General features: G+C 55.0%; 1 protein-coding gene across 1 annotated transcript; it reads left to right on the plus strand.

The window, feature by feature from the left end:
- The first annotated feature begins 4,356 nt into the window (after nt 1-4,356).
- LOC114660933 (V-type proton ATPase 16 kDa proteolipid subunit c) lies at nt 4,357-11,623 on the plus strand. Its single transcript, XM_028813952.2, has 3 exons — nt 4,357-4,631; nt 8,980-9,163; nt 10,705-11,623. The coding sequence occupies exons 1-3, from the start codon at nt 4,553-4,555 to the stop codon at nt 10,907-10,909; spliced, it is 468 nt and encodes a 155-aa protein (XP_028669785.1). The 5' UTR covers nt 4,357-4,552; the 3' UTR covers nt 10,910-11,623.
- The last annotated feature ends 62 nt before the right edge of the window (nt 11,624-11,685 follow it).

Genomic DNA, 11,685 nt, shown 5'->3' on the forward strand with positions numbered 1-11,685 from the left:
TTTGTGACTGTCCGCTGGGGCGGCACGCTTGAGGGCGGTCTGTGCCAGTTGGCTCCTCGCTTCACCGCCGAGTTTACCGTAAACAGTCCGGCCTGTGTTTACTGAAAACTGTCTGGAATGTGGCAACTACGGGGATCGGGGGGGGGGGGGGGGCATTGGGAGGGTGGGGCACAGCGGTGACAGAGGGCAACCAAGGGCAAGTGGTGATCCACATGGGCCAGGGTGCCTACTGCAGACCAGGTCAGGTCAGGTGCGTGGACTCAGGTGACATTTGAGTCCACCTGTCAAGTACAAAGCAGGCCTTAGATGAGACCCTCAAACCCCTGAAGGGGGGCTCACGATAAACTGGACCCTCAAAGCCTGAACAGCCTGTCAGTCAAATCTGCACTAGTGGCCCCTTCTCAACCCTAACCCTTCTTGGACATTCACATCACGGTGGGATGAGGGGCACAAAAGACAATGGGAGGACAAGGAGAACATATGGGGACAAAAGCAGGAAAGCTATGTAAGATGTCATATGGCGCCTTTCACAGACAAACTTTGATTTGATATCATTTGTCTTTTTGCATTTCGCTGTCTATGTGATGTAATACAGCGCTTGTCGTAGCCATACTGTGTGTAAGTTATATAGCGCCTTTGTCTGTCTGTCTGTGACCCTACTGAGCACTGCTCTCAATACTCCTCTATCATATAGTGCCCTTAATCTCCATCTTTACCAATTATATAGCGCCCTTAATCTCCATCTCTGCCAATTATATAGCGCCCTTAATCTTCATCTCTGCCAATTATATAGTGCCCTTAATCTCCATCTCTGCCAATTATGTAGTGCCCTTACCCCTCCTTATCCTATAGCCCCCCTTCACATCCCTCTCTCTACTGTATAGCACCTTTCAAGCCACACTCTTACACATGTGACGGTCACCCCCAGTTTAAAGGGGATGCAGGCCCTTGGCATGAGCGCTGGTCACAGGGCTCACAGCAGCCCCGCTCAGCAGGTGCCCCAGCGGGTGACGCTGCCCACGGCTCTGTGAGTCTTCTTTGTGTGCCCTTCCTGTCCCTGTGCTCGGCCTCCCGTCCCCACGTTTGTTGTGTAAACGCGCTCAAGTTGACATGTTTACAGGTAAACACTGACACTGATTACAATCTTCTCCCAGCACACACAGCCCGCCGGGCACCGCCCGCACTCCGAGGTCCTTGAGCGCTTTTCCACAGACCACCTGTCCTCAGCTTTGGGCTCCTTTGACTTCGGTCGAGGTGCGGGAGGGCGGCAGCCACAGAAGACCAAGCGGGGGGCGGGCAAACTGCTGCAAAGCACTAAAAAGGTGCATAGTGTCACCCCACCGGTGGGCTCATTTCTGCCCCCTGGGTGCACACAGGCAGTACAGCTGATGCGTTACTGGACAAGGCCTTGCCATCAGCTGGGCACAAAGGCCTCCTCTTGCTTGCTGGCTTGTACACAGCAACCGCTGCAAATAGCAGGCACAGTCCCAAGAGGGCACACCTCTCTGCCCGTCACCATGTAAGGGCACGACATGGTGGTCTCTGGGCTTTCTGTGGATGGTCACTTCAGTGCTGACCCAGGATCAATGGCTGCTCTTTCTTTGGTGGTCATGGCCAATGCAGACCATTGGATGGCAGGAGACTAACAGATGGCATCACATATGACAGGGTGGTCACCGTGCCCTCGCTGTTCTTCAGGTAGACTTTGTGCTTTAATTAGAGTCACATGGCAGCCACTCACTCTTTGCAGCACCACAGGGCAAAGTGACATGAGCAGCCGGGCAGCAGTACCATAAACAGCAGCAGTTCCTGCTGAGGCTGGCACCAGCTGCCTGCCTGATGGCACCCTCCCTCTAGTGCCAGATGCTCCTGCCTAGAGTCTGCATGTTCTGCTGGGATCTTGTCCCCTAATGTCCCATTGTTTGTGGCTATTTATGTCCATGTCAGCATCAGTGTCCAGACTTATGGCATGCCAAAGGGAGCTGTGTGCCTGAGCAGCAGTGCCCAGTGACCTCTTGACCCAGGGTGGCAGCTCTGATCATGGAGTCCCTTGGCTTGTGACCTTGTCTGATGACACCTGACTGAAGGGGAGCCATGCCAGGCACTGACAATGACGTACTCGTGGCTCCTTAAAGCCTCCTGCTTCATAGGGGTCTTGATTTTGGGGGCCATGTCGCCATAAAAACAAGGGGCCACTCACGTAATATCCAGTCTGTGCAGATCAGAGGCAGGCAAAGTGTTATTAATCAAAATTAAAGGCAGTCATCTAAGTGTCCAGTAATAACTGGCCACTCAGACCACCTTCGGCCATCAGCAACGAAGTTAACTCCACAGGACACAAAGACCTTGGGAGCGCCAAGATGGCTGAATGCTGTGAGTGGGTGGCACACTCAGACAGTTAAGGCTTCCTTTGTGCAAACTACGGACATGTTCCGGTGACCCTCTGGCATGAAGGCCAGCTGTACAGTGGCCCACCAGGGCACTCAGCAGTAAGCCCACCTCAGCTGGCAAGTCCAGCCCTCACTTTGCATGTGGAAGACCTCATCCGGCAGCTCTTCCCACCATACACCAGGTGCCCACTGATGAATGACACCCCATAGTCCGACCAGAGCCAAAGTGGACTCTTGGACCAAAGGGTAAACCTGACAGGAGCCCAATGCCAAGTACCACGATGCCAAGATGACCAGGTGACACAGTCTCAAACTGAGGTCTTTGGACCATTGAAAATGAGCACCTATGTGACCTTCTGAAAAATCCTGTGGGGATAAGCACGTGTTGGACTACAGTGAGCTGAAAGACCACCAGAAACGCCCCCCCACCCCAGCTGAAGGGTGATGTTAAATATGCACTTTGCCTATCAGACATGGCACAGTGAAAGCACAGAGATGCAGTTGTGCTCTTATAGTGCCTTTCCTGCCCGAGGGCACTTCCCAGAAAGGTCATTTTGGCACTGGGTGACCTTGGGCTCAGGACGGTCACGTGAGTGACCTTGTGCTGGCTGTGTGGCCTGAGCTACAGGGTGACCACCAGCACTGCCCACTGATAGACATGTGGACACTTGACTTGGTGCAGGACCTGAGCGCGATCGCCATTTTTAGCGCTGCCTGGGGCTGGCCTGTCGAGCGACTCTGCAGGTACCCGGATGACCAGGACCCGCTGGCGACCGGCCGACTGGAGTCACCTTTGATCGCGTATAGCGCCTTGCACAGTGAACACCACGAGGGGGTTACGCGCGCGCGCTCCACACTTTCTTAGAAGCACAGACAGACGTGGCGCTTCCGGCTCATGTCACGAGTCACGGTCACGCGCACGGTCACGCCACCGCCTCTGGAAGGCAGGGACCCCCAGAGCCAGCGGGTCAGATGCCACTTGAGCCCATTGCCCAGTACGTGCCAGTTACAGAGCGAGTCGACTGGTTAGCCGCGTAATCCTGAGGGTCGTCCAGTCCTCATTCTGTGGGACCCTTTGCGTTCGAGTCCCTCGCCTTTTACGTTATAGAGCCCCTTTCTGCTAATGCAGCCCCACTTTTCAGCCGGCGCATTGCCGCTCAACGCAGCCTCTGATATTTTTAGAGCTCTGCTCCAGCTATTGGGGGCGGCTAATGGTGGGCGTGCGCATCGACTGCTTGGCACGGATTCTGGGCAGCAGGTAGCGCCAGGTAGCGCATGCTTATGCATTAAACTGCAATGAGATCTGAGAGACATCAAATTGGCATGGGGGGGGTGTCTTAACGGGGGCACCCCGGACAAGCCCTCACGAGTGGCCATCCCTCCGATTGACGCTGCCAATTTCTTCAGTGCGTCAGAGACACCCCCCCCCCCCCCCGCCATGCCAGCCCCCTGACGAGACAATTCCCGAAGGATCTTCTCCTGACAGCCCCCTCATGCCCTGCCATTCAATGATTAAAGCACTGCGCGCTGTGCCGTCATCTCGCCCCCCCGTAGGGTGTCGCTAGGCCGGTGGCACACCTTGGAGCTGAGCGCGTGTGAACATTGCCTGGCTGGGTGGGTTCTGCAGCCCCCCAAAAATTCCTGGACTGGGCTCTGGATTAACCCTTTGGTGCTCGCCGTAATAACACCTCAGTCCCCCGCCTGCAGGTCGGGCAGATCCATTGAGCAGTGAGGGGGTGCGCAGTGCAAGTACGAGACGACAGGGCCGTGCGTGCATAAACATCGAGGCGCAGCTCCGCGATAAGGAGTGACATATTTACAATTAAATGACATTGTTTGGTGACAGAGTCGGTTTTCTTTCCTTACGTTATAACGCGCCTCTGTTACTCCAGACCGCGCACCCCCGCGGTCTGAATGGTACGGCCCTTCGATGGCGGGTCAGGTGATATTTTAGGCTCCGCCATTTTGTGCTGCTCCGCCGGTATTTATCCGAGGGCAGAGCGGAAGAGAGGCGACTGCTGCGAAGCTTGCGTTCCGATTTTTTCACAGCCCCCGTGCCCTGAAGTTTTCTTTTTATCTTCGGCTTGCGGTCCTTCTCCAACACAGCTGCTGCCATTTAAGTTTCTTGTGTTCGTGTGCTCATTGACTGTAAAGCTTCGAGGATGTCCAGCACGTCCACAGCTCCCCAGTATGCGCCTTTCTTCGCCGTCATGGGCGCCTCTTCAGCGATGGTCTTCAGCGGTAACGACTCTCTCTTTTTCATCGCCTTCTGAGGGGCACAGGGCAGGGGTGGGGGAATGGCAGGGTAGGGCTGGCGGTGTCCCCGCACTTGGGCTTGGTTAGTTTTGTATTTTTGGGAAGACGCGGTGGAGGGTGTGGGGCTGCTGTTTTGCTGTCCTAATTTCACCAGATGCTTCTACTAATGAGCTGTCAGCACGTAGGTGGCGTCCAGTTCGGACTGTAGCATCGAAGCCCCCGCCACTTGTACCGGCTGGATCGTACAGGGGGTGACAGGGTCGTGACAAATGGTCACACTGTGCCGCCGTGGGCCGTCGATCCTCCTTGGCAGACAGTTGATGGCCACCTTGACTAGGATGGCCATTAAATGTCCATTGAGAGGCCGTCGGCAAGCCCTTGTCTGTATGGCGGCATCGAGCGCGTTAGCGTGTGGCCGGGCGGTCACCGTTACGGTTTATTTTTTTTTTTCTCCCCTTTACGTGGCCATCCCGGCCGTGAATACGCGAGCAGCGCTGCGCATCTGTCCGCAGACGCCTTCGTGCCGAAGCTCGAGCGAGCCCCTCTGTCATCGGTTCTCCGAGAACGGGGAGCCCCGTCCTGCGTGCTGATTGGGTGGGACATGAGCGACGTCACGGCCCGGGGCGTGGCCTCGGTCAGTCATATGACTGCAGGGCAATGACAGCAGACTCAGCAAGCGAGACAATGGGAGCCATTTTCGTTTGGAGCTTCTCTGCGGTGCTCGAATCGGCTGTTTTTTAGCAAAATGTCGCCCGTCCCCGAGCCCGGTGGCGTGGCACGTGGCGTGAGGATGTTGGTCTGTCTGATCTTAGAGCCTGTCTGCTCGAGTGTTCGGGTTGCGGGCCGCGATCGCCGCGTTTTTAATTACACTCCACGTCCCTTAAATGCCGTAGTGCCCGGTGCCCGTTCCGTGCTTTCCCGTTCTCCATGCTGCGGGTTAGGGTTCTGCCGGACATTTGGTGCGCAGCACATGGTCACTTAGGGTCGTTTTTATTCTTCACCACCCCCCCCCCCCTTAGCGCAGAATGTTCCCGCATTCCAAGTTGGAAATTTGTGAGAAATCCTCTTGGGTGGTGACCTGCTCGTGGGGTTGGCAGGCCTGGCAGTGCCCACATTCCGAGATCCTTCAGGAGGACGCGTGGGCGGTGAGGAGGTCCAAGATGTCCTTGAAGAGCCCTGGCGGTTTTAACGTGAAATTTGGACTCTTCACTGACGGTGGGCTTCTCTCCGAGCGGGACCCCCAGTCACACTGCAGCTGTCGAACTGACCCCGTCTCGGCTTCCATTTCTGATCGCCATGTTCTCGTCCAGTTGACAAGCTGATGGCTCACTCGGCCCTGGCATCGTCAGGGTCCTGTTCTGGCTGCTCTTCTGCTGTGCTGTGCTGTGTTGAGTCGAGTGGGCAGATTGGTACGGAGAGTGAGATGTGCCGATTTGTAACAGCTGTGCCCGCTGGGCAGCAGTGAATGAGCTGCATGGCGACACATCATCCTGCGTGTCATTGCTGGGCATCCTTCAGTCCATTGGCACTTCTCCCTTGGCACTCGCGCTTCCTCCTTACTGTGCAGCTTCTGCCGCTTCACCTTGCTGCTCATATTCTCGGGGTGCCCGGTCCTTCCTCTTTTGGCACTACTGGCACTTCTGCTTTCTTTGTTTCGCTGAGCTTGACACCACCAAGTGAGGAGTCTTTGGGTTTGGTGTTTTGCTTTGTTTCAGTGCATTGAAGCAGTGGGCAGTGCCAGGAGTCCCAGTCTAGTTGTGGGCACCCACACTGGCACACCTGGCATGGCAGAGGGGGAGGAGGTGACATGTTGGAGCACAGATTTTCTGCCAAGTAGGGTTTGTCTTTGGTGATGGGTGCGCTAGAGCGGGTGCCCGTTCAGGGCCGTCCCGTGGTCTGCTAGTGCAGCAGACCACGGGACGGCCCTGAACTTTAAGAGGCTTTAAGAGGGGGCCGGACAGGACAGGACTGGACTGGACTGGCACGCTGCTCCCTTAGGCCAGACAAGACTGGCACTGGCAGCTTTTGGCCACAAGCTGTGAGATGTTTGAAGATGACATCCTGGCCTCAGTGAGTGATGGTGGTTTTTGGTCAGTGGTGGGTGCTGCCATCTTTGTGTCATTTTAATGTTTTAATTGGATGAACCAAATGTCCTGCACCTCCTCGCGTCTCCATGATTTCTGGGCTCTACTGGCTCGGCTCCTGCTGTATGTGAGGTGCCATGGGCATGCCTGGCACCTCTTTTAGAAGCCTCCAATGACCTCACAGCCCTAATGCACCCCATTTGTGTACCAATGTGTGCCAGCTGTGTCCATCACGTGAGCTCTGCTGGTTTTTGTGGTTGTGGTGACCCCCCTCCTCCCCCCGGTGGTTAAAGTGCATGTCTGAGGTGACTCGGGCACTCTGCCCATAGACTTCATGGCACAGTGAGAGCCTGGATACTTGTGCTAATGAGCTGCTCTATCTGAGTAGGCGAGTGTGAGGCACCTGGCTAAATTGGCAAGCATGGCACCCACTCTGTAGTCCTGCACAAATCTTTGGAGTGCCATACGTATGTCACTTGAGGAGCCACCGCTGCCAGCCTATTTGGTGGACAAATGCCCGATGTATGGAAAGCAAATGTACTTTGTAAGGAATGAGTGAGGGCACCGACGTTTGGAAGAGGAGATCCTTGGCATGACTGAGTGCCGTCTTCGTGACTGGCCGTCTTGCGCCATTTTGGCTTGTGTTGCCACACATCCTTTTCTAGAGGGCGCTCGTGCCCATCTGTCTCCTCAGTGTTGCCAAACAGCTTGAAGTTGCTAAATTTGACTTCCTTGAAAGCATAAAGTAAAAGTGGCGTTTAAGGTCATCTCGCAGTGCCAGTTTGCTCTGATGACAGACTGGAGGAGTCCCAAAGCTGTCCTGTGCCACGTGACTGCCTTATTATGGGTGACTACACCAAGACTGCTGGGCAGAGTGGCGTTTGACACGGGCAGTGGACGGGTGACCTTTGAGGTACTGAGTGTTGAATTTGAACTGGTACCCACGTGCCCGACAGTTACCATGAATGGAGCTCTCCAGGCTGTGCCCACTCTTACAGCTGGCTGCCCCATGGCACAGGACACATGCCAGGTCACTTCCATTGTAACGTCTTTGTACCCTGACCCTCTACAGTGCCCAGTTGTGGCCATGGCGCGGGCACCTAGGATGAGCCTCTTTGGTGCTGCTCATTGACTGCCATGTCTGATGCGGTGTGCCACTGTTGGCCACTGTGTGGTGGACGTGGCAGTGACACTTGAGGCCACAGTTTGTTGTGCTGCCGCCGTGATGGCCATTTGGTGGGCTTGGCAGTGGCTTGCCAGTGTTGTCTGCTGTTCACCTCCCCTGGCAGGCTGTTGGCGACCACCTTGTTGGCCATTGGTGGTCTGAGGGGCTTTCGTGTGGCCGGGCCTCTCTGTGTCCCAAGCTCACGGACTGTCACGGACCGCGTGGGCAGCAGGACTGGCCACTAGTGCTGTTACAGGGGGCACATGCTGGCCAATTCAAGCATTTCTTGCTGCCTTTCAATTTTCAGGCCTTTAAGTGGAGCCTCGATGGCACAGCGGATCTCCGCACGTCGCCCGTTTGGGTCCACGGTTCAAAGAGATGCTTGTCTGGCATGCCAGACAGTGGTGTGGTGCCAACAAAGTGTTAAGTGTTAAGGCGCCAGGCCAAGTTGGATACAAGCTGTCCTGGCAAAGGACTGTGGGATGGCAGAGACCTTTGCCTGCAGTCATTTGCCAGTCTGTCCTTGTGCCAGCTCCCATGTTTTATGCAGTATGACACTTGGCACCCAGAGTGTGTTGCAGGCTTTGCCCTGTCTGCCACTCCTTTGTGATGTGGAAGTTAAGACAAAGATGGCGAGTTAATCTGCCGCGTTGCACTTCCTGACAGGCTGGCATGGCATTCTGGTGTGCCATCTGTATTCCAGCTCTGTGAGAGGGTCATGAAGCGCATGTGTTCCAGCAGTTGGCACAGTGCAGGTGGACTTGGGTGAAGGGGACAGGCCGGCTGCACGCATCTGGTTTTTGGCAGAGTTCAGTGGAGTGGCACCTTGGCTGGCTCGAGTCTGAGACCCCCTCAGTGGCCCTGCAGCTTGCATGTCCTCGTAGACGGGCAGCGGGGTCTCCTGCTGACTCTGAATTGGCTGGTTGGACCCCACATTGTCCAGGGTGTGCAGCTTCAGGAAATCCAGTGGACCCCAGAGCGTGTTGGCTGAAATAGGCACGAAAGGGTGGGCACTGAGCTGGCTCACTGGAGGCCATCCTTCTTTTCTTCAGTTAACCACCTTCTCTTCACTTTCTCTCTGCAGCCTTGGGAGCCGCCTACGGTACGGCGAAGAGTGGCACAGGAATTGCAGCCATGTCGGTCATGAGGCCCGAGCTCATCATGAAGTCCATCATCCCCGTGGTCATGGCGGGTATCATCGCCATCTACGGCCTGGTGGTGGCCGTGCTAATCGCCAACAATCTCGTAGACGGCATGACATTATTCAAGTGAGTATTGGGAGCCCACGAGTGTAACGTAGAGGGGGTGAGCCTTGCCAGTCACGAGCGTTGGGCAGGACCCTGGCACCAGTCCTCACAAACTCCATGGGCTGTGATGGTGACTTATTCGATGCCATCTCGGCCCCTTTCGTTGTGTGCCTGACGTGTCTATGCCATTCACGGTGTACCCACACTGCCACCCTTTTCCTGTCTGTTGAGCTTGTGTTTCCTCGACTCCCCCACCTGGCGGTAGCCACCGTCACACATCGCAGGGTCCGGCTGTCTCAGGAATTTGTTACCCACCAGTGAGAGGGCGACCCCACTGTCACCCCAGGCTGCTGGTATCCCCTCGTGTCTGTGCCCATGCTGGGCCCCCTTGATGTTCAAATGAATGCCAGTGTCTGTCTTGCTGTACCATGCGGATTGGTTTTGTACCCTTTAAGAGCTCAGCTGCTTTTGTTCCTTTTGCTTTGCCAATTAAAGTGCAGGCTGGTGAGTGGACTCGCATGGTGTCAGCGGTGGGATTTGCGCTATGCCACCTGCCAGTTTCCAGTTGCTTGTCACAAAGTGCGTCTGTGTGGAGACCCTGGCGCTGCTCGCTCAAGTCACCCCCCCAAGTCAGGCTCTCGTGGGGTCTCCCTGCTGGGTTTCCTCCTTTGACGTGTGTTCCTGCTTTCTTGACTGACCTGAGCGTTTGACGCTGTAGGGTGAGGGTGGTGGTACGACCTACAAAGGGCACCGTGTGCTTCAGGTGTTTGCTGCCCAGCAAGCTGCCACACAGACCCCCGAGGGAGCGTGACACGGGGGACGAGCAGGACGTCACTCTATTGAGTTTAGCTCCCCAAGGTGCCTGCAGACGATCACCATAGAGTGTCTGATACTCCGACTGATGGCGTGGGCCCATAGCAGACTGCCGCGTTATAACGGACATGGCAGCACTGGGGGGGGGTTACATGAGGGCTGCACACAACAGGCGGGTCCTCCTCTGCGTTTGACTGATAAGCCGACTGAAACTCCAGCAAGTGAGAACCACAAAGGGGCATCCTGAACAGAAGACGTCGGAGTGGAACAGGCCCGCTCTGCGTGTTGTGTGGATGCCCGCCGTCTCATTGTATGCTGTGGATTATACTGTCATGGGTAGTGCTGGGGCCTGGCATTCTGCACGTGCTGTGTGATGGCATACAAATGAGCCATGCCAGTTATTTGAACTGAATTCAGGTGGTCCACGCGAGGTCAAGTCTGCTTTGTGTGTGCCTCAGGGCGACTGGTGACTGCATGGCGTCCGATGGGCACACTGGGCAGTGATACGTGTGTAAACCCAGGCTTTGGGTCATGTGGGCTGCACCCCTAGACCGAGGGGTGACGACGAGCGTTTGTGGGAGTCAAATGGTTACGTCGTGTGGAGCAGCTGAGTCGGAGCCACCGCCCGCAGGAAAGTGGCATGCTAACTGGGCAGGGCATGGCGCTGTATCGTATACCAAGCGGAGGTGTGACCACCCTGGTCCTGCTCTCCTCTCCTAACCTTCTCCTCTCTCTTGTTCTGCTCGCAGGAGTTTCCTCTACCTGGGCGCCGGCCTGAGCGTCGGTCTCAGTGGGCTTGCAGCTGGCTTTGCTATTGGCATCGTTGGAGATGCGGGGGTCCGAGGGACAGCGCAGCAGCCCCGATTATTTGTGGGCATGATCCTCATCCTCATCTTCGCTGAAGTATTGGGTCTCTACGGCCTCATCGTCGCCCTCATCCTCTCCACCAAGTAAACTTCCTCCATTTTTCTGCTCAACTGGGAAAACAAAAACCAAACCATCTGTCCATAAATCGTCATCGTCGTCTTCATCTTCTTCTTCTTCTTCTGCTCTCCACCACGTGTACAGTTGTCAGTTTGGTAGTCGATGAGTGTTAGTGCTTCGTCTGTCCCGTGTGTGTTAGGTAGTGGACTATTTTACTTTCATTTGTTTTTTTTTTATATAAATGCAGGTTATTCAGAGTCAGGCTTCTTATTCTTTGGATTGTGTTTCCATTCTGTTTTGGAGATGAACTGACTGTGGCTAACCTGACCAGACAGTGAGTGTCTCGACGTCCATGTTCATGTTGAGGAAACGTCGATAGCAACTTGGAAGTGAATTCCCCTTATTTATAAAGATTTGAAATGTTAATGCAGTTCTGTAAATGGAGCCCCTGATGTGTATGATGATAATAATAATAATAATAATTAATGAATATATCTCTGTGTCGGTCACTAGATTGTTGCACTGTGGGTGATTTGTGACAAGTGCTTGGGAGTCCTCTGGCCGGAGGTGGCGGCTGTCCGTGTGCCCGTCTCTCAGGGGACTTGTGTGTGTCACTTGATGCTGACGTTCGCCACGCGTGTTCCTGTAGTTTTTTGCTGTATGAAAATCTTTGCATTTGCAAGATGTGCTCCCACTGTCGGGTTTCACGAATCTTAATATTTTCAAATAAACTTCCTCAACTTCCCAATGTGTGTGGCTTTGTTATTAAAAGTGTGGGGGGGGGGGGCAGCGTTCTCTTTGCCAGC

Source organism: Erpetoichthys calabaricus, chromosome 11, assembly GCF_900747795.2.
Source record: "Erpetoichthys calabaricus chromosome 11, fErpCal1.3, whole genome shotgun sequence".
Classification (NCBI taxonomy): Eukaryota; Metazoa; Chordata; class Cladistia; order Polypteriformes; family Polypteridae; genus Erpetoichthys; species Erpetoichthys calabaricus.

Bases quoted from the DNA above. Each gene is read 5' to 3' on its own strand.
- LOC114660933 (XM_028813952.2), top strand. From the start codon at position 4,553: ATGTCCAGCACGTCCACAGCTCCCCAGTATGCGCCTTTCTTCGCCGTC. The intron at 4,632-8,979 runs GTAACGACTCTC...TTCTCTCTGCAG, and splicing joins TTCAGCGATGGTCTTCAGCG to CCTTGGGAGCCGCCTACGGT. The intron at 9,164-10,704 runs GTGAGTATTGGG...TTCTGCTCGCAG, and splicing joins GACGGCATGACATTATTCAA to GAGTTTCCTCTACCTGGGCG.